Raw genomic sequence first — 26,068 nt, 5'->3', positions numbered from 1 at the left:
CTTCATAAATGTTTTATCTATTTATCAGATGGTGCAGTGGATAGAGCATTGGACCTAGAGTCAGGAAAACCTGAGTTCAAACTCAGACACTGATTAGTGGACAAGTCACTAAACCTCTGCTTGTCTCAGTTTCCTCATCTGTAAAATGGGAATAATAATTGTTTCTACCTCCGAGTGTTGTGGTGAGGATTAAATGAGATAATCATTGAGATTAATAGTGCTTAGCACAGTTTCTGCCCCAGAGTAAGTGCTATATAAGCAATCAATTTATTGCTGAAGTTTTTAAAAAACGTTATCTTTTAATACAAGACCCTGGCTAGAGGGAAAATAAAAGGAAGACTGATATTTTAGGAATGTAGAAGTCTCTCCATTTTCTCACATTCCCTCCCCTAACAAGTTGAAGGTTTTAACTCTCCCTGCCAGGTCCATTTCAACAGTTAGGAACTGGACTACATCTCCCAGCAGGCCATGCTGTCAGAGCACACAAATTTAAATCTGATGCCGAGAGGACTCAGATCCAGTCTGCTGGGAGAAGCACAGAAAGCAGACGGCCGGGAACCGAGAGAAGTGAGTTGCAGGAGCAAGAGCAGCAGGTTGGAAAGATGATAGGCATCTTGGTGCTGCTCATCTTCTTTTCCTTCCTGTACGTGGCAACTCCCTACATCAGGTCTGTGTTCTTTCACTGGCTCATTCACTAAAAAAAAACAAAACACTTAACCCTGAATCTGGAACCCCTTCTGTTGAGAGAGGAAGTGATGAAGGCAGACTGGGGCAAAAGGCTGGGAGTGGGAACAACAGGAAGGCAGTGGTTATGGATACCACCCCCTGAAAGATGGGAAAGGAGGTCAAACCAATTTGCCAAGCGCCTCATGCAAGGAATTTGGAATCCTTTGGGGACTGGTAAGAAGAGTGAATAGCGTCTGTAAATAACTTACAGTTGGATTCTAACTGTAATGATAACTCTTAATGCATGCATGCCTCCCTGTCTATTAAACCTTACTAGTCCAGAAAGCACTGTTGAATGACATGAATCATGATTACTGAGTGATTAATTAATCTTAACTTAATTTGTGATTAATTATACTATAATGTTAAATATTATATAATAAACTTAATAAAATATTAAGCAACTAAACTTAGGGGAATTGTGAAAAAGAAATAAACTCTTGTTTCCTTGTTCTCTCATATTTCAATAGACTTATTTTCTCCTGTTTTGTAATTTTTCTGTTGTGGTTAGAATTTTTGTACAAGTCAAGAGCTGCTTGTGCTGAAGGGAAAAATCTGGGGATTGTTAATAATAAAAAAATCTAGAGAAAAGGAATAGCCACATCCAGTTTTGAACCATGAGTGGACAACTTTGGGCAATAGGAAAAAACTCTGGAGTTAAAAGTGAAGTCAGTCAGTTAACAAGTATTTATTAAGTGGTGGCATTACCACTGTAGAGGAATAATAGTATTGTACCTCAAATAACTGGCTTCCTCTAGACCCATGGAGAAGTAGTGAAGTGACCAGAGCCCATGTATTTCAATAGAGGATGACCAAAGTCTGACCCACTAATTGTACTATTCAGAATTTGTTCAGTGGTCCAGTGATTATACTTGGTGTGACGTGAATTTATAGAGTTTTGATAAAGTAGGAAACCTATTTTTAAAGTACCATTAAAACAAAGCCACAAATATCTCAAGGATGTTACAGAGTTTAAATTCTTGCTCAATAGATCTGACTAAATATCATTTAAGGTCACTTCTAGCTCCTAAGTTTCTGTGAGTCTATATCCTCTGCTACCTCATGGATATGTTTTTGAGTTTTCCTGGTCTCTGTTCCTAGTAAGGGAACTTTCTTTTGATTTGACTTAATTTTTTTTAAAAGTTCATTTAGTTTTTAATATCAGTCAATATAAGCATTTGAATACAGGAATAATAACAAAGAAAAATATAAACAAAACAAATTGAACAAAACTTTCTTATCTTCTTTGCCCAGATGATCTTCTCAAGCTCACTGGCATGCATCACCTTCTTGGAACTAAAGGATGTAAATAAAGATTTAAAACTCTTCTTACAAATATTTTTCACATTTTTTGATGGGATAACAAATCTTAAATATTTAAATTCTGATATGGCAAATTTTCTTTTACTTTTCTTGTACATGGGTAAAGGTGTCGGCTTCTTAGCAATACCGTTAGCAGTAGGCAGGGAATTTCAACAGATTGCCTTACTGAGTCAAAAGAAATCTGTTGAACTCAAGAGGGCAATTAGGGTTAGGTAGCATGTTTTCCATGTCTTGCTAATTGTATTTGAGAAAGAATGAAAGGAATCTATAGTCATTTCTTATGCAACTCAGATAGGAATTGGGAAAGAAAATGAGTTTTAATAACTTTTCCTCTTCTGTTTTTAGAAAGTTCTTTGCTGGTGGAGTTTGCACATCAACTGTGAGGCTTGATGGAAAGGTAGTTGTGGTCACTGGAGCCAATACGGGCATTGGGAAGGAGACCGCCAAAGATCTTGCTCGGAGAGGCAGGTTCATGCTCTCCCAGTTTTTGATTTTTTTCTGTTCCTGTCCTCCACTTCATCCCATTTCATATGGTTTTTGCTGTTGGCTGCTCCTGTTTTGGAGGCATGTGTGGCTAGGAGTTCAAGAACATATTTCATACATTTCCTCATTTATAAGAGAGAGGGGTTGCAATACTTTTTGTTTCACAAGCCTCTTTCAACCCTCTATAAACCTCTCCCTATTGCTTCTTCTCATAGTGTGACAGATATAATTACTAGTATATCTTTAAAGTTTTCCTAATTTTTAATCAGAGAAGCTACATGCATGCATTCAAAATCTATGTATTTTTCTTCTCTATCCCATCAATTCAGCATACAAAGGAGGAAAACAGCCTGGAATCACTCCTAGGTTAACAGGTCTGAGTGCATAGATAACAGTAAAATTGTCATCATTATTTTGAAGAACATAGCCCTCTTCTATCGTTCTCAGTTCTAGACACCTCCTTATTGGCCACTTTCTAGCTCCCATCCAGAAACATTTGTTTGTCCCTAGAGATGGAATTAACTTGTTCTTTCCTCTTTCCTCTGCCTAGGAGCCAAAGTATATATTGCCTGCCGGGATATCCTAAAGGGAGAGTCAGCAGCCAGTGAGATCCGAGCTGCAACAAAGAACCAGCAGGTGTTTGTTCGGAAGTTGGACTTGTCTAACACCAAGTCAATCCGAGCCTTTGCAGAGGCATTCCTTGCAGGTGATGAGGGAGCAGGGAAGCTAGAGAAGAAAGAATACAGGTTGAAGGAATTACTACTCCACCCCTTGCACCAGCCCTATCTTAGTCCCCACCCAACTGGTTCTGCTACTAGAACCTGCAGGACAGGGATGGGAAGACAAGGGAAGGGCAGGCAGACAAACTGGGTGAGGCCCCTTATTTCCCTCTAGTCTCAACTATGGGAATATGGGAAATTCTAGGCTCCTTGCCTGGGCTTGAGTTAAAAATCAAGGTGTGTAACCAGTGTTGCAGAGTTCCTGCATTGTCCTTTATTGTTTGATGGTCAGTGAGCCAATAACATTTTATGGTCATAGGTGGGGTCACATGGTCACCACACTTTGGGATCATGGAAGATAGATAACCAGAAAGTCTCATGGACTTAAGAGGAAAGCACAATTGTAGACAAAGAGCCCCAGATGATGTGTTCCCCAGGCAGTGACTAGTGGAGAAGACTATTCTCAATGTGTAATTCTGTCTCTGAGCACACTTTCATGCTTCCTATTGTGTGTTGTCTTCTTTAATTAGATAGTAAGCTTCTTGAGTGCAGAAGACTGTCTTTCTTTATGCTAATTGTATTTTCAGCCCTTAGACAGGGGCTGATACATAATTGGTGCTTAATGTTTATTGAATTAGATTGGATTGGATTGAGTGGATTCTCTGTGGAACTAATATTGTGCAGCCAAAAATAAAGGCAAAGGGCAGGAACCCAAGATCTTAACAGTTAGGACTAGGGCAAGCTGTTATTAGTTCACTTTACTCATGTCTCATTTGGCTTTATTATGTTCTGCCAGAGGAAAAGCAGCTCCACATACTAATTAACAATGCAGGGGTGATGATGTGTCCCTATTCCAAGACAGCAGATGGCTTTGAGACCCATTTTGGAGTCAACCACTTGGGTAAGTAATTCACCCATGGGGGATGCTGATCCAATTATATTCTTCCTATTCTTAAGTTCATAGCCAAGAGAAATGAGGCCATTTATATCACCTCCCTTTAGCCCAGGTGTGCCTCGACCCCTAGCCCACACTCATGCTTCCACAGTATTCTTTTCTCCTGTATGGATAATGCTAAAGGCTCAGAACCAAGATATCTGGATATAGCATCTGGTAGAACTCTTGTCCCCAAATGCTAGGATTGTGCTATGGGAAGATACGTGCACTCAGTTTAACTTATTGAACACATATACTGGGAATAATTCTCACTCTTTCTGTGCTCCTACAATTCAAAATTCATCCTCAGGACAAATCTGAACCCCCTGGGGATCTACATCCAGACAATACATCCATGGATCTATGTATGCATATCTTTACAATCTCATGAACTTTTCACATATTCAAGGCATTTTCTAAATCCTTCTCTCTCCTCCTCATCCTCAATCTAGTATTCTACTATCATTTTTGGTACTCATTCAATTACTGTTCTATACTCAACACAAAAACTCAGGGATCAACTTCTTAATGTGTTGGTTCCACCAATGAATTACCAGAGTGAGGAGAACATCGTGACTCCTCTTCATGGCCTTCGGGTAGCTCAGGTTAAAAGCATCTATGAGAGCCTCAGTCCCTTTAAAGACTCTCAGCATACCCATCCCTATTCTCTGTATGGGGATGCCACAAAACCAACTTTATAAATTTCCTATTACTCTGTGTCAAGGAAAGGATTATAGGATCTTGGCAGAATGGATCAGGATCAAAATATACTGGAGAAACTGCTATCAAGTAGACTGATTAAGGTCTCTTTCCAGACCTCTCCTCTAAGGAATTCCATCCCCATCCCTATTAACCAGAACTTTCAGGAGATATTGGGGTGAATAGTGTCAGTCTAGAGCAGGGGTAGTATTAGAGCAGGACATGTTGAGCAAGGTCAGGCCTGGGAAGCCAGATATGCCTAGAGGGATCAGATTAGAGGTAGAGCAGGATATAGGTCAATCCCAGAGAGAGAGGCAAGACCTAAGAATATTGGGCTGCACTCACTGACTTGGTTGACAAGGCAGTCAGGAAGAGAGGTCATGGCTGTTGTGCCAATGGGCAGGATGGGAACTCTTGGAAGCTGAGTGTTGAATTTGGAGAGAGGGCATTCAGATTGGAATCCCAGTCTTGCTATTTGATGGGGCAGCTAGGAGGCTCAATAGATAGAGCACTAGGCCTAGAGTCAGGAAGACTCATCTTCCTGAATTTAAATCAGACCTCAGACACTTACTAGCTGTGTGACACTGGGAAAGTCACCTAATCCTGTTTGCATTGGTTTCTTCATGTGTCAAATGAACTGGAGAAGAAATGGGAAAACCACTCCAGTGTTTTGCCAAGAAAAACCTCAAATGAGTTGGATGTGACTGAACAACTTACTATTGATAATATTGATAAGTCACCTGAATTCTCTGGACCTGATTCCTTATCTATAAAATGAGGGAGTTGAATTGGATGACCTTCCAGATCACTTTTAACTCTCAATCTAGGATCCTGTAGTCCTAAAAGATCTATGTACCCTCTGCCCTCTTTTATCCTTCTTGTCCATGGCTTGGGTAATCACGACCAGAGAAGCAGAGGCTGTTGGTATTTGCTGCTCTTGATTGGGCAGGGGCAAACGTACTGGAATTATTAAGAGGTTATTACAGAGGGACAGGATAAATGAAAAAAATTTGTCTGGTCTTACCCTTGTCCATTGTTTTGAGGAAAAGAAAAAGATTGACTCCTTTATGGTAAAAATTCTCTTATGAACTCATTCCCAGATCTCATCCTTTAACAATGAGGCAGAATAACAATAATGTTTGTATAGCATTTAAAAGTTTGCAGAAAGCCTTCTTTACAAAAGCCCTATTAAACAGGTATTAAAAGTAGTATCATCCCCATTTTACAGATGAGGAAACTTGAGCTTATGTTGAAGTGACTTCTACCAATTAATTAATAAATGTTTATTAAGTATTTATTGTTTGTCAGGTATGAGTCAGCGTTAAGTACTTTAGACAGATAAAAGTGAAACAGTTCCAGTCATCTATGGAAGAAAACAAGTTGCACATATATAATTATATGCAAAATAGATACAAAAGCACTAATAGCTAGTTGTGGGAAGGAGGGTGGACAGGGGAGGGAATCCAAGTTTTCATGTAGGAGGTGGCAGCTAAATTTGAAGGAGACTAGAGAGGCTAAGAGGTGATGGTGGGGAGAGAGTGCATTCCAGGCAGAGGGGGCAGCCAGTGCAAAGGTATGGAGATGAGAAATAAGAGTACTGTATATGAAAAAGAGTAAGAAGGTCACTTTGATGGAACCTCAGGATTCAGGCAAGGTAGTAATCTATGATAAAGTTGGAAAGATCATAACAAAAGTCAATTAGTAAATAAATAAACAAGCATTTTTTTTTTTACTAGGTAGTTAAGTACTGTGCTAGGCCCTGGCTATTTAAAAGCAAAACATGAAAAAGTTCTTGTTATTATGGAGCATATAAATGTATCTACATGTATGTAAACACATATACATGCAGAATGAATTAAAAAATGAATATGAGGTAATTATTGAGAGAGGATTCTAAGCTCTATGTAGAAGATGGGTCTTATACTGAGACATGAAGGAAGTAAGGATTATTCTAAGCCTAAAAGACTACCAGTACAAAGGCTTGGAGACAGGAGATGGGGTGTCATGAGGGAGGAAGCAAGAAGGCCAGGTTAGCTGGACTGCAGAATATAGGAAGGGGAGGAAAATATAATGAAGCTGGAAAGAGAGGTGGGACAGATTGTTAAGGACTTTGGAAACCATTGACAGCTTATTTTATCCTGGAAAAAAACAGGAAGCCCTCAAAGTTTATTAAAATAACAGAGTGACATGGCCAGACATGTATACTTAAGAAAAATCACTTTGGCAGCTGCGTGAAGGATGCATTAAAGTGGGGAGAGACTTGACTCAGTGGTATGCTGGTAAATGTTTAACAATCATCTCTCCAGGAAAACAAAATAAAACAAAATGTATGCACGGCTTAAATGTATCCATTTAATTTAAATCTGTGTTATTAACATTTTCTCTGACTTTCTTAAATCTAGGCTGTCTGAAAAACAAGGAATCAAGCCCTAATTTGTGGTTTTTGCTGATTTCTGAGATTTAAGTATTCACTCTGAAAATTTAACACCTGGTCCAAGGTGGTTCCAGCCCACTACTGGACTTGAGACATCCCAGGAGACTATACAATTGATAAATATAAGAGATTCTCTCCTGGTTCAATGTCCAGCATTCTTTTTATTCTCAAGAGTTAGTTAAGGGCACTTAGGTGGCACAGTGGATAGAGCATTGGCTTTTGAGTCAGGAGGTCAGGAGTTCGAATTTGACCTCAGATGCTTGACTCTAACTAGCTATGTGACCTTGGGCAAATCACTTAACCTTGACTGTCTCCCATCCAGGGTCATCTCTCATCATCCTGTATATCTGGCCACTGGATGAAGATGGCTCTGGAGGAGAAAGTGAGGCTGGGGATTTAGCACAGCAGCCCCTCATTCATGTGCTTTTCATGATATCACCTCCCTTATTGTCTTCTTCAAAAATGGAGGACAAACACTATTATTATTAAGAGAGCTAGTCAGTTCAGCTTCTCATTTCCCATTCTTGGACAGTTGCTTTTATCTTCATAACTTTCTCCATCATTCTAATAATTCTATTCTGTTCACAGGTCACTTTCTTCTGACTCACCTGCTCTTGGAGAGGCTGAAAGAGTCAGCTCCATCCCGTGTGGTGAACACATCTTCAATAGTTCACCATTTTGGCAGTATTTACTTCCGTGACCTGCAAGGAGAAAAATACTACAATCGTTTCTTAGCTTACTGCCACAGCAAGCTGGCCAATGTGCTTTTTACCCGTGAATTGGCTTTTCGGCTAAAAGGTGAGCTTGGAGCTGAGAGGCACGGATTCAAATTTAAAAAAAAAATAATGATGGGACTCAGGATCAGAAAGAGCAAGAAAAATCCTCCACAATGGGAGGTTCTCATTCTAATGAAGTCAAAGATCTGAATGCTGTCCTCTCAACTCTCTCCTTGTTATCCTCACCTCACCCCCAGGGCACAAGAAAAAAAAAAAGAAAAGAATAAAACAGATAAGAACATTTCCTTGAGTAGGTGCTGAATACTGGACATAAATAGATTTACTACTCTACTGCTAATACTAATAATACTGCTATGGCTACTACTATCACACTACTGCTACTGTTCTACTACCACCACTATCCCCACTACTGCTACTGTTACTGCTATTGCTATTGCCACTATTACTACTACTACTACTACCACCACCACCACCACCACCACTTCCACCACTTCCACTATGACCTCTCATTACTACTACCACTATCACCACCACCACAACACTATTACTAGTATCACCATTGCAACTATTTCTATTATTATTGTTACTACTACTGCTACCACCACTATCACCATCACTAATATTTCTATTACTACTACTACTACTACTGCCAGCACCACTACTACTACTACTTCTATTACTACTACTACTAATACCATCACCACATCACCATTGCTACTACTATCACTACTACTATTTCTGTTATTACTACCACTACTACTGCTACTACAGCTGCATCTGCTACTACTCCTGTCATTACTACTGCTGCTGCTACAACTACTACTGCTACCATCCCCACCCCCACCCCCACCCCACTACTATTACTACTTCTACTACTACTACTACTACTACTACTACTACTACTACTACTACTACTACTACTACTACTACTACTACAACCTGATATTTATATAGTGATAATGCTTTAAAGTTTGGAAAACACTTTCCATATATTATTTCATTAGAACCTTAAAACAATGTTGTGATGTAACTATGACAAGGTATAGTGACTCCCAAAATCCTGTAGAATTTTAACCTGACATTAAGTACAACAATAGAATACAGTCCTTGCTCTCAAAAAGTTTAAAATCTAACAAAAATAAGATAGAAGGGTAAATAAAGACTTAGACTTGTGGTGGTCTAAGGAAAAATGTACTGGAGTCCCGAAGTTAAGTGTTATTTTGACTACTTACTAACTCTGGGAACTTCCACAAGTCATTTAAACTTGGTGGGTTTTTCTTAACTGTAAATGAAGGGTCTCCAAATTTGCTTCCAACTCTAAAATTCTAAGATTCTCTGAAGTTAGAGAAAATTCTGGCTCTGACTTTCTGGAGGTCTTGGGGAAGGGAACAAGCATTTAAGTTCCTTCTGTGTGTGAGGTACTATGCTAAGGGCTTACAAATATTATCCTCATTTGATCTTTGCAACAATTCTAGGAAGTGGATGCCATCGTTCTTCCCACTGTGGAAACTGAGGTATGCAAAGTTAAGTGAATTGCCCAGGGTCACACAGCTAGTATCTGAGGTTGGATTTACACTCAAATCTACCTGACTCCAGACCTAGTGCTCTCTCCATTGCACCACCTAGATTCCAATTGATTATGGGACAGAGGCGATGTTTCTATCTGGTGGAAGGGAGAGATTGTTTATCAGTCTGTACTCTGTAGGAGGTGGCTTCTATCAAACCCCTCCATAATTCATATATATCAAGTCTCTTTTCACTTCTGTGGGTATGGTGCATGGGAGTGCTGTAGGCACTGATTCTATGAATCCTCCTCTGTCTTCTATGCTTTAGGGACTGGTGTCACTGCATATGCTGTCCACCCAGGCATAGTCCGATCTGAATTGGTGCGTCACTCATTCCTCATGTGTCTCTTGTGGCGTCTGTTTACTCCTTTCGTGAAGTCAACCAAACAAGGAACTCAGACCAGCCTCCATTGTGCTTTAGCTGAGGGTATCGAGTCTCAGAGTGGTAGATATTTCAGGTGGGTGTTACTCTGATTGTCTGTTTGTATGGAGGAAATATACATGTAAAGAATACTGGATCTGATGTCAGAGGAGCTGGGTTCAAATCTCAGCTCAGCCTTCTACTACTTATTTGATCTGAGACAAGTCATTTGTCCTTTCTGGACTTTCTCCATCTGTAAAATGAAGGGGAACTAGTGTGAAGTCCAAAACTGTCCTCTCTACAATAAAAGAAACAGAGACAGAGCTCCAAACCAATAGCATTTTATTAAAGAATGCATGGTCCCCCCTCTAATGAAGTGAACCTCAGCTCTTCCTCACAATTTGAAATGCCCCCTTTCTTTTTTTAATTTTTTTTGCAAGGCAATGGAGTTAAGTGACTTGCCTAAGGTCACACAACTAGGTAATTATTATGTTTCTGAGACTGTATTTGAATCCAGGACCTCCTGTCTCTAGGGCTGGTGCTCTATCCATTGAGCCACCTAGCTGCCCCAGTACCCCCTTTCTTTAAAGCCTTTGTTTTATAGTGTTTGATTCCCACATGAAACAGAAGATGCAATGTAAAACACATAGGCTCTCTAAATTTTTCTTGTCCTTCCAGGAGATTCTTCAGTTTATATGGGTGATAGATTGGCTGATAGAGGATAACCAAATATGGATGAAGCTGATGATCTTTCATTGACCTCATGTTGGGCAAAAGATGGGGAAAGAGATTCACAGGCAACTTCAAGTAGGGTCACCCATTGGTCAATTTCTCATAGGACCTGTTGACCAAGAGCCATAGATAGGGCTGTTTTCCTAGCAAATTGATGACTAGAGGGACTTTCCTTGTCATTAAATCACCCTCTGCCACACTAGGCTTGGTCATTTATCATCAGTCACTGCTTAGGCAAGTAATACATGAGATTTACTAATTATATTAAAAGACAAGTATAACAGTAATAATTACCACCCCTGAGGAATCAACTCAACTGAAAAATATCAGTTGAAAATAATCTAGGGGGGCGGCTAGGTGGCGCAGTGGATAGAGCACCGGTTCTGGAGTCAGGAGTACCTGAGTTCAAATCTGACCTCAGACACTTAATAATTACCTAGCTTTATGGCCTTGGGCAAGCCACTTAACCCCATTTGCCTTGAAAAATCTAAAAAAAAATAATCTAGGGATCTAAATAAAATAGGGATCTAAATTTTCCCACATTAAGTAATCTTGAAGGTGCCTTCTAGTACTAAATCTGTGAAAAGGAGGGGAGTGCTGGGGTTGGAACAAGCATTATGCTTTCAGTACCAAAAAAAATTAGAAGTATGAACAACTCACAGAATAAAGTTCTTTTATGGATAAAGTGCCTTGCCTAGGGTCACATAGCTAGTAAATATCTGAGGCCAGATTTGAAAATGAGGAAAATGAGTCTTTCTGACTCTAGACCTGACTCTTTATTCCCATAAGTAAGGGCTAGTATGTGCAAATTTTAAATTCTATAAATTCAAAGTTATACTAGAAAACCCATACCTTTCTCCTTCTATAGGATAGGTTCTCCTTCTATAGGTTGCTCACCTCACCACTAATGATTTCCTATGTAATCTAAGTGTTGTTCTCCTTCAGGCTTGTGGTTCTCTGTTAGTTTCCTTCCTGATTTGTTTATTCCCATCTAATACAAAGTATTAGTTCAAGGTGGCCCAGATAGTGGCCTTTATCTAAGGCTAAAAGGAACCTTAGAGAACATCTATTGAGGTCTTCTGAGTCCAGAGTGACTGTTCTTTCATGAACAGCAATGTACATCAGGGACATAGAAAAATCAATGGACATTTGTTTAGGGTTGGGTTGAACCCCCACACTTCTCTCTCATACTGTAAACATCTTCCTCTCTCAACCAGTGATTGCAAGAAAACATGGGTGTCCCCAAAGGGTCGAAACAACAAAACAGCCAAGCGCCTATGGGATGTCAGCTGTGAACTTCTGGGTATTTAGAAGGAATACATGGTGGCAAAAGAGAAGATGGCTTCATACTCTTAAGCTGGACTAACTGAGCCCCAACAGCCAGGAACAATTCCCCAAAAGAGAAGGCACACTGACATGGGAAGGATCAACATCTGCCTCCTTCCTTCCACCTCTCTGAGAACCTTTGTTCTCTCTTCCCTTTGTCAACTTATTTCATTTGGATAGATATCCACATTTACATAATCATTTTACCAAGGGTGTGGTGAGTAGCATATGTGTATTATTAGGTTAGACCTAAAGGACAGACCCCTGCTCACAAATGGTAGCCATTGAAGCATTTCTTAGATTTCCCTATATATTACATATGATTCCAACTAGCTTTCCATTTTAGAAGCACTCTTTCTTTAGCCTCAGATGAACTGAAGCGGGACTAGAGTTAAGTTATGCTTCTCAGACTAGGAGGACAGCATGGCCAATCCTTCTCTTTGGAAAAACAATCCTTGTCAGTGATGTTAAGGCAGCTTCTGGAAAATCCTCCCTAAATAGGGATTCTCCTTTGTTTGCTTCCTTTAAACCATCTTGCATTGCTGCTGTAATGACTGTCTTTCCCATATCTAGACATGGGGACAGTTTCCTTTTTATAAGTGTTTTGGTTGTTTGGTTATTTGTGTTTTTTTCCTCATTGTTCTGAAGAAAATAAAGACCAAGTAAGTTCTATATCTCTGCTTTTCTGTTGTTGTTTCTCAGAATAACAAGGTCATGGAAGAGAAGCTGTTGGAGGCTAAAGCCTTCTGACTTCAGTTAGTGGCCTCATATCCAGCCCACTCTTTGTTTTTTTATTTCACAAATTAGGTCTGTGATTTCATCCATCATTGCAGACCCAGCATTTGCTCTACTAATCTTCAGTGACTTGCCTGGGATCAGACAGCATGTTTCAGATTCAGGACCTGAACCCCACCAATTCTTAACAATACTGAAACTAGGAGCCCATAGGAGACTTGGCGTGTGTATAGATATACACTGGAGTCCTTTCTAACATAGCTTTAGGAACCTTAAGACAGAAGTTTCCTCTAAATGGATTTCTAAGGTTCCATTAAGTTCCAATAAGCATTGATTCAGGGTATGAACCTTGTTGACAGTGGCCTAAATCACACAGTTGTTGCCCTTTTCCATATATTAAGACCAGACACTCCTGGTAGATAGCACAGGTCTTTATAAAACAGTCAGACTCAGATAATTCCCTGATCTAGGATCTCTAAATTTTCATCATGGCTTTGGCTCAAGCTTGACCAGATTCTTACCCTCCTGCTTCTATAGACAAGAGGTAGGAAGAGCAGAAATGCTACCACCTCATAAGGAGTTGGCCAACTGTATCATTCCAGGCAAATCAGATCTGAGAACCTAGAGACCACAAACTTCTAAATTAGTGTCCTTCTAGACCTTAAGCCTAGTGACTTTAAGACCTAGTGTCTAACTTCTCAGTCAAGTTCTACAAGGAAACCTCTTTGTCTTGGACTCCTGATTGGAGACAATTCCATGGACAGCTTGTGACACTAGTCTCCTTCCATAAAAGTGATTTTGTTCCTCTGTTAAAATATTATTTTGAGGGCCTCAGGACTTTTGATGCTAAAAGAGAAGATTGGCCATTTCCCTTAACAGAATGGAGACTGGCTATGTCAGAATGTGATGGCTATACTTGGATAAGACCTGCTCAGATCAAGGGAGCTTTAAATTGAACTAGATGTGCTGAACAGGGCTGTAGAGGAGTAAGGGGTGGGAAAGAAAAAGGTAATGAGAAAAAAATAGGAGCATTGGGTGAAGGCAGAGTTAGTGATGAACAAAGCACAAACAAGCCTGGACAGAAGATATCTAGGATACACAATCTGGAATGTTGGGATTAGAGCAGAATTTGGGAACAAAGTCTAAGAGCAGAGAGAAAATAAAGAACACATAAAGAAAAGAGTATCATTAGAGGAAGTTCCATAGAGATACTCCAAGTTCTCTTAATTCTCTAAAGTTATGTGACTCTGTCGTGAGGTAGGTAGGTGGTTTCTTTTCCAGAGAAAGAAACTCACTCAGAAGCCAATATAGTGTATAACTGGAATCCAAACAGAAAAGGGCTTTAGATCAAAATGTGACTAATTACTGGTACATGTTTATTCTGATGCTTCAGGAACCACAAGTAGTTCAAGGGAGAAATTTCCCCCTCAGATGGGTTCCACCCTTCATCCAGAAGAATGAACCCTAAATCTGTCAATGATAAGCTAGAAGTTCATTCTGTCATCATACAGTTCCACCCCCTAGGAAACCAAGGCTGTCAATATTTCCAATTTCCATATTATACAGAATATCCAAACTTCCCCCTTTTATCAGTATTCTTCTGGAAAAGATTCAGTTTGGAATTATAAGGCACCTCTTCCCTTTATGGCAAGGCTTGAGGCACAGCCTATTCTGTCAGGGTATTGCTTGGGTGGTGAAGTACAGCTTCCTCTTCCCACAGGACTGTGCCAACCTTCAACCCAAAGTAATATTTCCAGAAGAGACTTGCCCAAAGTTCTCTGTAAACCTTGATGCCCCGAGTCATGGCCCAATCTGTCAATCTTTCTTTTCCAAATGCTAGTATAATTACAATAACTGTTTCATAGTCCATTTCCCAATGCCAGAGGCAGGACTTCAAACACCACCAATAACTATTAGGAACTGAGAAAAAACAGCAGTCACAGCTCTTCCTTCATCCCCCTATTCCTCATCATTCCCTTCTCTATTTCTTCTACGCTACAATGTCTGCCTTCATAGAAGATGATGTCGTCTCTAGCTATTAAGAACTGAGGGTGAAATATCCTTTCCCCTTTTCAATTGAATCAAGGCAGAAATTTTCCAAGTGGAACTTTCCCTTGAAAACTAAAGGAAAAACAAGAATAATGCTCAAGTTCAGACCACAGAATCTACTAGTACGGATATGGTTTCAATCAATCACTAAATATTTATTAAGTGGCTACAGTGGGCCAGATTGTAATAAGCATCAGAGTTACAAGGATATAAATATAATAATGATACCTGAGCTCAAGTTGCTTACATTTCATGAAGAGAAACAAGCCTACAAACTGTACATAAGCATATAAGTATAAAATTGTAACTATACACATATAAAATATGTACAAGATTTTAAAAATGTAATTTGGGGGTATGGAACTATAGCAAAGGTGAAAATTACACGCAAAAATATAATGCAAAATAGAGTATGTTAGAGGGAAAGGAGAGATTCATTCAAAGTCTTTTAGGAACATTTGAAGGAAAAGAGAACTTTCAGTTGGTAAAATACTGGGTTAGAATTACAGGGACTGCTTCATGGAGACACCAAATATGCCAATTTTAGTTGAGTCATGAGCTGGAAAACAAAATGACAAGCCACCCTAGTATCTTTGCCAAGAAAACTCCAAATGGGCTTCATGAAGCATCAGACAATGAATCAACAACAAAAGCATTCATGTAGTACCTAATATTTGTCAGACATTCTGCTAAATGCTCTATAATCTCATTTGATTCTCACAACAACCTTGGGAGGTAGTTACTATTATTGTCCTCATTTTACAGTTGAATTTGAATTCAGTCTTTTCAACTCTTGACCTAGTATTTTTTTTTTTTTTAGGTTTTTGCAAGGTAAATGGGGTTAAGTGGCTTGCCCAAGGCCACACAGCTAGGTAATGATTAAGTGTCTGAGACTGGATTTGAACTCAGGTCCTCCTGACTCCAGGGCCGGTGCTTTATCCACTGCGCCACCTAGCCGCCCCTTGACCTAGTATTCTAATCCACTTCACTCAGCTGTGGCAGCTGTATGAAAGATGTGTAATCTGTGACTGGGATTTCAAATTCACAAAGTGCCAACCCCCCCATTTTCCTATACTCCTTCACCCCCACCCCACCCCACCCCCTAACCTCCACCTCCTCATCCCAGCATATAATCCTAGAGGATAATAGATTGCCTGTTTGTTTTGCTGCCCCAGCCTCAGCGTTTTAATCCAGAGTGCCCACAGAAATAAAACATAATTATAGTTTGTATCTGGGTTTCTTTAAAGGTGGGTTAAATTAGAACAGGTTCATGCTTTAGGTTGTGATCATTTGATAAGGAGAGGTCTCTTGAGGAATATATTAAGGTCTCCCATAGGGAGTCACAAATACACTTTTTTAAGGCAATAGGAAGAACTGGGGGAAGAGTAGTAACTGTATCCTTTTTGAGAATGTTATGCTACTTTGTATAACCTTTAAAAAGACTTTGGGGCATCTAAGTGGTGCAGTGGATAGAGCACTGGCCCTGGAGTCAGGAGTACCTGAGTTCAAATCCGACCTCAGACACTTAATAATTACCTAGCTGTGTGGTCTTGGGCAAAAACTAAAAAAAAAAAACTAAAAAAAAAGACTGGAGTAGTCCTATCTGAACTCTCACTCTGATGAGTAGGGTCTCCAGAATAGTGGTGTCCAACCCAAACAGAAATGAGGATCACTAATCAGCACATAAGAATCCCTATACTTGACATATTGTCTTATTTTTAAAATGTAATATTATCTATGTTTTATTGTATTTTTATTTATTTTATTAAATATTTCCCAATTGCATTTTAATCTGGTAGACTCAAACTTAAGGCAATTTCTTTTTTTCACAATTAATATTTTATTTTATTTTTATAATTATGTTATGAAAGTTTTTCAACATTCATCCACATGCACATTCATATTTATAAGTTACATATTTTCCTTTCACCCTTCCTTCCTACACCTTCCCCTTAAGAGTGAAAAGTCTGAAGAACAATGTACATACACATTTGTGTTTAACATGTTTACAGATTAGTCATTTTCTGTGTGAGGAATTAGGACTAAAGGAAAAGAAAGAAAAGCATGAGACAGGAAAGAATAATATAAGAGAAGTTTTTTAAAAAGTGAACATAGTAGTATTGATTCAGATTCTCTAGGTTTTTCTTTGTTTTTTTTTTTCTTTTTCTAGATGTGGACGGTATTGTTCATAACAGATCTCCCAGGGTTGTCCTAGGTCTCTGAATAGCTGAGAGGAGCTATACTTCTTTTCCACTACAAAAACATCTGCCATGAATATTTTGAAATATGTGAGGCTTTTCCCATTTTTTATGATTTCTTCTGGATATAGGCTTAGAATTGGAATTGCTGGGACAGAGGGTATAAACAGCTTTATTGCTCTTTGGGCATAGTTCCATATTGCTCTCCAGAAAGGTTGGATTCGTTCACAACTCCACCATCAATGTCTCAATCCTCCTACAGCCTTTCCAACATTGATCATTTCCCTTTTTTGGTCATATTTAAAGCAATTTTTTTAAAGTTTACCAATGAAATTCATTTCTGAATGTGGCATAGCAATGGATAAGCCATTGTAGCTATCTCCTGGTGACTGTCAGTTCACTTCTATGTTGGGTCTAGGTGATTTCTGGGGACTTTATTCGGTGCTCTATAAAATCCAGCAGGTTTTCTAGTTCATGGACTTCTGGAGGTTTGCTCTCTTCACTTTTGAAGCTCGCTAGGTCAAAAACTATTCAAATATTCCTTTACCAAAGAGCAGGATAGAATAGATACATCAAAAGATAAAATGAGATGACAATTATAAGGAGCTCTGCCAAACTTAAAGTGTCATATAAATATTAGGCTAATTATTACTGTGGAGGTAAAATCAATAAGACTTAGCAGTTGATGTGGCTGTGATTGAGCAGAGTCAGTGATGAATCCTATGTTGTGAACTTGGATGAATGCCTTCAAGAGAAAAAGGAAAGTTGGGTGGAGGAATGAGTTTGAGTCAAGGTAATGAATTAAGTTTTGGACATGATGGTTTAAGATAGTAATTAAGTGAAAAATGAAGTTTTGGCAATCAAGAAGGAGATGAGGGAATAGATATTGGAATCACCTACATAAAAGTGATAGCTGTATCTGTAGAAGCTTGAACAGATCACTCAGAGTATGGAAAGAGAATATAGAGAGACAAGAGAGAGAGGCAGATAGACAGAGGACAGTGACAGAGATGAGGACTCAGGACTCCAGAAGATATTTTTTTTTATTTCATCTTTATTTAGTTATTTTTTTTTTTTGGATTTCATCCAGAAGATTTTTTAAGTGCACTTATTAATAAGGGACATTAAGCAAAAAGCAAAGATAAGAGTCAGATAAGAGTCCTTATCCTCAAATAGGTTACATTCACCTTGGGGACTAAATACAAAATATATGCAAAGTAACTCCCAAGTAGTCTGTATATATGTGTATGGGAGGGGGAGGTACTAGCAGGGGTAATCAGGAAAAGCCATATGTAGGCAGATGACATTTCAGCAGAGCTTCGAAGGGTGTTTTAGGGATTCTAAGGGTGCAAGCAAAGAGGCAGTGAATTCAAAGTTAGCCTGTTAAAAGGGAGTTAGAGCATTGTGTCCCAGGAATACCCAGTAGACAAGTTTAACTGGTCGTAGAGTGAGGGGTGAGAGTAATGGTAGAAGGACTTTAAATGTCAGAGGAGTGTTTTTTTTAATCCTGAACCAATAGGGAGCCACAGGAGTTTTTTGAGGAGAGGGTCGAGGTTAGACTTGTGCTTTAGGAATATGACTTTGATAGCAGCAAAGGAAAATGAGGATTTTTTGTTTTAGATAGGTAGAAACACTTTGAGAGTGTTTTGGAGAGTCTGTGAGGAGGGAGCATTCAGAAAGCGAAGGAGTCTCCTGGTAAAAAATAGAGGAGCTAGCATTGGCAAAAGGGATATCTTTCTCAGGGACTGAGCAAGGGTGGAAATCCTAGAGGCTGAAGTTCTTTGTGAGTTTAGAATTGGGGAAAAGGAGGTTTGTTACAGAAATTCTAAAACATTTCTGTGAAGCATGAGATGAGATGCTAAGAGGGAGGAGAGATGAAAGGGACTTCGAAGAAATGATTTGGAACTGATGCTGTGGGGAATATGATAGACTTCTAAGCAAGATCTTAAGTTACCTCCGAGTTTCTCAAGTTTCTAAGCAGCACAAGTTGTCTGACCTAGATTCAGCTTTTGTGTTCCCTTCTTCTTCCCCTTGGAGGGATTTTTAAAAATGGATAGCAAGTGTCTTCATTGCCTTCATTTCCAGATATATTTATTTCCTCTCACCTCTTCAGAGAGTCATTTCTTGTATTATATATATATTTTTTCCAACTACATGCAATAATAGTATGGGTTAAACATGTATAACTAGTAATGAATATATATATATATATATGTATATATATATATATATACATATATATATATATATATACATATATATATATATATATATATATATATATATACGGGGGAGAAGCAACCACCAGGCTAACCAATACAGCAGCTGAATGTAGCAGCATGCGCATTATTCTACATTCATAATCTTCCTTCCTTGCAAAGAATGGAGGGAGATGGATTTTCTCATCCTGTCTTTGGGATCAAGTTTAATTATACAGCAGTTTTCATTTTCTCTTCATGTTCTTTCCATTTATATTATCGTGTATACTATTTTCCAGCTTCTGCTTGCTTCTTTTTGTTTTCAGTTCTTCCCAAGATGCTCTGAATTCTTAGTTCATATGTTTCCATGATATTCTATTATGTTTATGGACCAAAATTTGTTTGGTATTTCTCTAATCAAAGGGGATCTACTTTGTTTCTATTTTTTAGTTACTACCAAAAAAATTCTGCTATGGTTATTTTGCTATATATGGCATTTATATGGACACTTATGCAGCTACAATAGACATTTGAATGATCATACGAGTAAAATATAATATATAGATAGATAAATGTATCGACATTTTAGTTATCTTTCTTAGTATATTTTTAAAATTACTTCCCAGAATAGTTGGATCAGTCTCTGTTGGATTTTATTAGCAATAGCTCTGTGTGAATTATTTTTCAAGGTCTGCTTTTATGGTATTAGTAGAGTAGGAGTCAGAATTTATTGTGAGACCAAGGACAAATCTCTTTGGGGCCCTTAGTTTCTGCATCTCTATACTGTGAGGATTAGAAAAAATGCTTCCCAAGACTTTTTCTGGATCAGAATTCCATGATATAACTGTTATGGTAAGTTTTTAAAAAAGATCTTTTTTAAACATTTAATTTTTATTTTTCTCAATACATGTAAACAAACATGTTTAACATTTTTTAAATGATTTGGTTCTAAACACTCTCCTTTTCCATCTTCTTTTCCCCCCTTTTTTGAGAAGCAATTTGATATAGATTATGTATAATTTGCAGTCATACAAAACATTTCCATATTAGCCATGTTGTAGAAGGAAATGCAGACCAAGAAAATACTCAAGAAAGAAAAAAAAGTGTTTCAATCTGCATTCATATTCCATCAGTTCTTTCTCTCAAGATAGATAGCATTTTTCATTATAGGTCCTAGGACAGCTAGGTGATGCAGTGGATAGAGCACAGGCCCTGGAGTCAGGGGGATGCTGAGTTCAAATCCTGCCTCAGACACTTAATAATGGACTAGCTGTATGACCTTGGGCAAGTCACTTAACCCTATTGCCTTAAATAAAATTTTTAAAAAGAGAGAGAATGTCATCATAGGTCCTTCTGAACTGTCTTGGATCATTTTTGCTTAGAATGCCCAAGTCCTTTATAGTTGTTCAGTTGTATAATACTGCTGATTCTTCCCATATTTTTCTCAAAGCATTCTGCTCATCATTCATTTTTTCTCTCTTTTTTTAAACAAAGCTTTCATTTTATTTTTTCCAATTACATGTGAAAATAGTTTTAACCATTCATCCTTTTGCAAGCTTTTGAGTTTCACATTTTTCTACCACCCTCCCTTCCTTTTCCACTCCCCATAGCAGGGAACAATCTGATAACATGTACATTCATGTTTAATTTATTTCTGTATTAGTCATGTTGTGAAAGATGAATTAGGACTAAGTGTATGTGTGGGGAACCATGAGAAAGAAAGAAACAACATGAAATAAATTTTAAAAAAGGGAACATAGCATACTGTATTTTGCGTTCAGACTTCATAGTTTTTTCCTTCTGGATATGGGTGGCATTTTCCATAACGGGTCTCTCAGGATTGTTTTTGATCACTAAACTCCTGAGAGAAGTTGCAGCTATCATAGTTGATCACCACACAATGTCGCTGTTAGTGTTCTCCTGGTTCTGCTCACTTCACTCAGCATCAGTTTATGCAAGTCTTTCCAGGCTTTTCTAAAGTCCAGTTGCTCATGATTTCTTACAGAACAATAATACTCCATAACATTTATATACCAAGCATAATTTGTGCAGCCATTCCCCAATTGATGGGCATCCCCTCAATTTTCAATTCTATGCCACCAACAAAAGAGTTGCTATAAATATTTTTGTACCTATATGCTTTTTTTCCTTTTTAAAAAATATCTTTGGGACAATAATAGTGGTATTGATGGGTCAAAGAATATTCTGTTGTATAGCAAAAAAGGGCCTTCTCAATTTTCTTTGAAAAAAAAGAATAGGGAGGGAAGCAAGAAGAGAGAGAGAAACACAAAGACATTGTGTATGTATGTATGTGTATTGGTGTGGGTGTGAATGTTGTATGTGTGTATATAAGGAAAGCAGCAGTATTGTGCTTAATGTTTCTGAACCGAATACTGTGCAAAAAACTTTAAAACTAAAAGGAGATAAAGAGTATTTTTGTTGTTTAAATCAGGGCTGTCCAACCTTACTTTTAAAAGTTTTTATTGAAACAATAGATGATATATTTTGATTTACCATTTTAATGAGAGTTCTGTGGTATCTCACTTCATTTACTAAAACATTTAGTAAACCCAAAGACAGGCCACATAAAATGTGGGTGCATTTTGAACAACCTGGTTTAAATTATGAACTTAATCTTGTTTTTTAATATCCATATCTAAATTCTTGGTCAACACTATTTTGAAATAAACACTTTAACATTTTAAAAAAGATCTTCTAAAGACAAAGCAGGAAAAGATAATAATTTATTGGTGGTAGCCTTTCACAGGCAATTTTGAGAACACATGATACCTAGGCTTAAATTTTTTTTTAAGTTTGAAAAAATTATATGATGAAGCCTTAACATATCACCTATAGTGGAATTAAAAGTATAAGCAGGGGCTTAGCTATAATTCAATAGTTAAAGACAAATAGAAAAATATAAAAGATATTTTAAGTTATATAAAAATGCTAAAACACTTGATTTTATAGTTTGTTAAATGATTTTCTAATAAATTGTGCATCTAGTCAAAGAAATCTCTATAGATATAAAATAATTGAAGATTTTCATTATATATATTTTTATGTATATATTTAAGTATGTACCTGAGTTAAATATTATAAATCTGAGAAGTGGAACTAGAGTTTGTGTGTGCTACACATACAGCTTGAGCCCAGTATTCAGAAATCTTTCAAATCCTGCATGTATTCTTGGGACAAAAGTCAAAATCTAATTACTGACACAAAAGAGAGAAAAGGAAACTCTTCCTACTTTAATTTTTCATGTGCATCAGTAAGTCCAGTAACTCCTGAAATAGGAGCCACAGCAAAAAGAAAGGAGGATTTCCACTGATAGCCTCCTTTTATTGAATTGCACTGATGTCATTGTGGTAGCCCTTGCCACCACCCGGGTCCCCTTCCCCCCCGACCCCAGTTTTTGGACAAACACTACTTGTTCCTTTGAAGGGTGATATTCACTGACACTGTTAGTTCCTAATAGACTCCAAACTCTCCATCTTCTGTAGCTTTTTTCTTTTTTTTCCCTTTTTTTTTTTAGATTTTTGCAAAGCAAATGGAGTTAAGTGGCTTGCCCAAGGCCACACAGTTAGGTAATTATTAAGTATCTGAGACCGGATTTGAACCCAGGTACTCCTGACTCCAGAGCCGGTGCTTTATCCACTGTGCCACCTAGCTTCCCCACCCTCCATTTTTCATAGGATAATCTGGTTTCCCACTGGAGTTTCTTCTTTCTTTCTTGAGCATCAGTTCTTTGTCTTTTAGTCTGTTTTCTTCTGTTGGATGTTATTGTTATTACTGCATTGATAACTTTGATTTTTAAGTTGTTAGTGCCATCTGTTTAGAAGTAGCATGACTTGAACTCATTCTGGTTTACTTGCTTTTTCACTTTCTTGATTATAGGCATCTTCTTATTATAAAGACTGTCTTCTTTTCTGCTGCATATTTCATACATATGAATTATTCTACTCCCCTTCAATTGAGCTAGAGGTTTCTCATAATTTAGAGGGAAAATTTCAGCCATGAGACATTGTTTTTTGTCCCCATAGAAAGATTTTTTGTGGATAATGTTTGTGCTATAGTTGATCTTGCTGTTAATTTTGCATTTTCCTCCCAGGTTCACTTGAAGGCACAAGAGAATAGACCTTCCATAGCAAATGAGAATATAAGATTCATCATAACCTAGATGAGACATTTTTGACAATAGACATCAACAAGAATTTGGACTTCCATTTGTATTGACCTAGATCTTCTTACTAAAGCAATTTGGCATAAGAAACTGAAATGGGTGATGGGAAACCTCTTCTGCTATAGTTTTGGGAAACCCAAAGCACAGGAAACAAATGACATTGGCTCTGCATTCTCGTCATTCTCCATGGACAGGGTACAATGGTCCTGGGGTGTAAGATGTGTTCAAAGAAGATTACTACCTTGGTGTGAGGGCTGCAGAGCCTTCTTCAAGGACTGCTTTCCACTTTTGAGATCCACCTGAGCCACCTAACTCTCACCTGTGACTCCAAGAAGCTGTAGCATGTACAGCAGCCATACTCCAGTAAACCATTTTGACAGGCTAAACCAGGTTGAGGTTGGGAGTCTCAAGCTCATCGGTGAATTAGTGGGGGGATGTCTGCTCCAAATAGGTGAAGTTTTCCACTAGTGGAATGAGAAGAAGAGAGCCATTCATTCCAATGGACACAAAGGCAGCTGAAGCAGGTGCTATGGAGTACTTAGAGCTTGTTTTAGACATCAATGATCAAGGTCATCCACTGCATCTAGAGCCATCACCAGTTGTCTTGAACTCTGTCTTTAAAAATTTTTTTATTTATTTATTCATTTTGTTTTCATCCATTTGTACAAGCATGCTTCCAAGTCACAAAATTTTCTTCGACCCTTCCTTTCAACCCACTCCCCTCAGTAGGGAATGGTCAGATTAGCATTTTACATTCACATTTTATTTAAAATATTTACAAATTAGTACTTTTTGGAATGAGGAATTAGGATCAAGGGAAAGAGATACATAAGAGATAATTTTTTATAAAGTGTTCATCAGATTCAGTAGGTATGGGTTTTTTTTCTGAGTGTTTAGTTTAGTTTTGTTTTTCTTCCTCTGGTTGGGGATAATATAGACCATTACCAGTCTAATACAGTTGTCCTAGCTCTCTGGACTGTTGAGAGGAATTGCTTCCATCAAGGTTGTTTAATTTCATAATGTTGTTCTCTTGGCTCTACTACTTTCACTCAGCATCAGATCCCGTAAGTTGTTCAGTGCTTTTCTAGAGTCTGACCATTCATGGTTTCTTATAGAACAATAATATTCCATAGTATTCATGTACCATAACTGGTTTAGCCATTCCCCAATTGATGGATATCCCCTCAATTTCCAATTCTTTGCCACTACAAGAAGAACTGCTATGAATATTTTGGAACATGTAGGATTTTTCCCATTTTTTACAATTTCTTTTGAATATAGTCCTAGAATTGGAATTGTTGGGTCAAAGGGTATTTTATTGCTCTTTGTGTATAGTTCCTTATAGCTCTCCAGAAAGGCTGGATCTGTTTACAACTCCACCAGCAATGCAATCAACATTGATCATCTCCCCTCTTTCTAATCTGGGATAATCTAATAGATGTGAGATGTTACCTCATAGTTGTTATAATTTGCATTTCTAATCAATAATGATTTGGAGCACTTTTTCATATGATTATATGTAGCTTTAATTCTTCATTTGAAAACTGTTCATATCTTTTGACAATTTATCAAGTGGGGAATGTACTTGTGATCTTATAAATTTGATGTAATTTAAGAAATGAGATCTTTATCAGAACGCCTGGTTGTGAAAATTGTTTCCCAGCTTTCTGCTTTTTTCTAATTTTGGCAGCATTGACTTTATTAGTGCAAACTTTTTAAATTTAATATAGTCAAAATCATTCATTGTGCTCTAATTCTTATTTGGTCATAAATTTATCCCTTTTCCATAGATAAGATAGAGTATTTTTTGGTTTATTAATATATGTCTAAATTAATTAATATGTCTAAATCCTGTTCCCATTTTGATCTTATTTTGGTATAGGGTGTGAGATATAGATCTATACCTAATTTTTGCCATACTATTTTCCAGTTTTCCTAGCAATTTTTGTCAAATAATGAGTTCTTATCCCAGAGGCTTATTGATGTCTTTGGGTTTGTCAAATAGTAGATTGCTGTAGTCATTTACTGCATTCAGAAATTTCCAATTCTTGGCCATCACAAACAGGGCTGCTATGAATATTTTTGTACAAGTGATATTTTTACCCTTTTTCATTTACTGAGTTTCTTTTGAACCTATCCTAATCCACTGATCCATTATTCAATTTCTTAACCATTACCAGGCAGTTTTGATGACTGCTACTTTATATATAGTTTTAGATCTGGTAGAGCTAGACTACTGTCCTTAACTTTTTTTTCCCATCAGTTCCCTTGCTATTCTTGCCCTTTTGTTTCTCCAGATGAATTTTGTTACTATTTTTTCTAGTTCTGTAAAGTAGTTATTTTGGTAGTTTGATTGTTATGGAACTGAATAAGTAATTTAATTTGAGTAAAATTGTCATTTTTATTATATTAGCTTGACCTAACCATGAGCTTTTTTTTTTTTTAGGTTTTTTGCAAGGCATAGGTAATGGGGTTAAGTAGTTTGCCCAGGGCCACACAGCTAGGTAATTATTAAGTATCTGAGACTGGATTTGAACCCAGGTACTCCTGACTCCAGGGCTGGTGCTCTATCCACTGTGCCACCTAGCCTGCTAGGGGACCTATCCCGAGCCATAGCCTGGATATATACCTTTCCCAGTCTTTGGACGTCATGGACCTTCCTTGGG

At 37.9% G+C, this 26,068-nt stretch overlaps 1 protein-coding gene across 4 annotated transcripts; it reads left to right on the top strand.

Annotated features, from left to right (window-relative positions):
* The first annotated feature begins 530 nt into the window (after positions 1–530).
* Positions 531–24,910, top strand: RDH12 (retinol dehydrogenase 12). Of its 4 annotated transcripts, none has more exons than XM_074236059.1 (7): positions 531–667; positions 2,395–2,513; positions 3,083–3,238; positions 4,048–4,152; positions 7,907–8,116; positions 9,889–10,078; positions 23,331–24,910. In XM_074236059.1, the coding sequence occupies exons 1-7, from the start codon at positions 603–605 to the stop codon at positions 23,338–23,340; spliced, it is 855 nt and encodes a 284-aa protein (XP_074092160.1). In that variant the 5' UTR covers positions 531–602; the 3' UTR covers positions 23,341–24,910. The 4 variants fall into 4 exon arrangements, with proteins under 4 accessions (XP_074092160.1, XP_074092158.1, XP_074092159.1 ...); XM_074236057.1 differs by lacking the exon at positions 23,331–24,910 and adding an exon at positions 11,931–13,350; XM_074236058.1 differs by lacking the exon at positions 23,331–24,910 and adding an exon at positions 10,660–11,924.
* The last annotated feature ends 1,158 nt before the right edge of the window (positions 24,911–26,068 follow it).

The sequence above is a fragment of the Macrotis lagotis genome, chromosome 4, assembly GCF_037893015.1.
Source record: "Macrotis lagotis isolate mMagLag1 chromosome 4, bilby.v1.9.chrom.fasta, whole genome shotgun sequence".
Classification (NCBI taxonomy): domain Eukaryota; kingdom Metazoa; phylum Chordata; class Mammalia; order Peramelemorphia; family Peramelidae; genus Macrotis; species Macrotis lagotis.
This window is presented reverse-complemented; position numbering and strand designations above follow the sequence as displayed.

Coding starts and splice junctions, on each gene's coding strand:
- RDH12 (XM_074236057.1), top strand. CDS start 603: ATGATAGGCATCTTGGTGCTGCTCATCTTCTTTTCCTTCCTGTACGTG. Junction 3,239..4,047: donor TGCAGAGGCATTCCTTGCAG/GTGATGAGGGAG, acceptor ATGTTCTGCCAG/AGGAAAAGCAGCTCCACATA. Junction 4,153..7,906: donor TTTTGGAGTCAACCACTTGG/GTAAGTAATTCA, acceptor TTCTGTTCACAG/GTCACTTTCTTCTGACTCAC.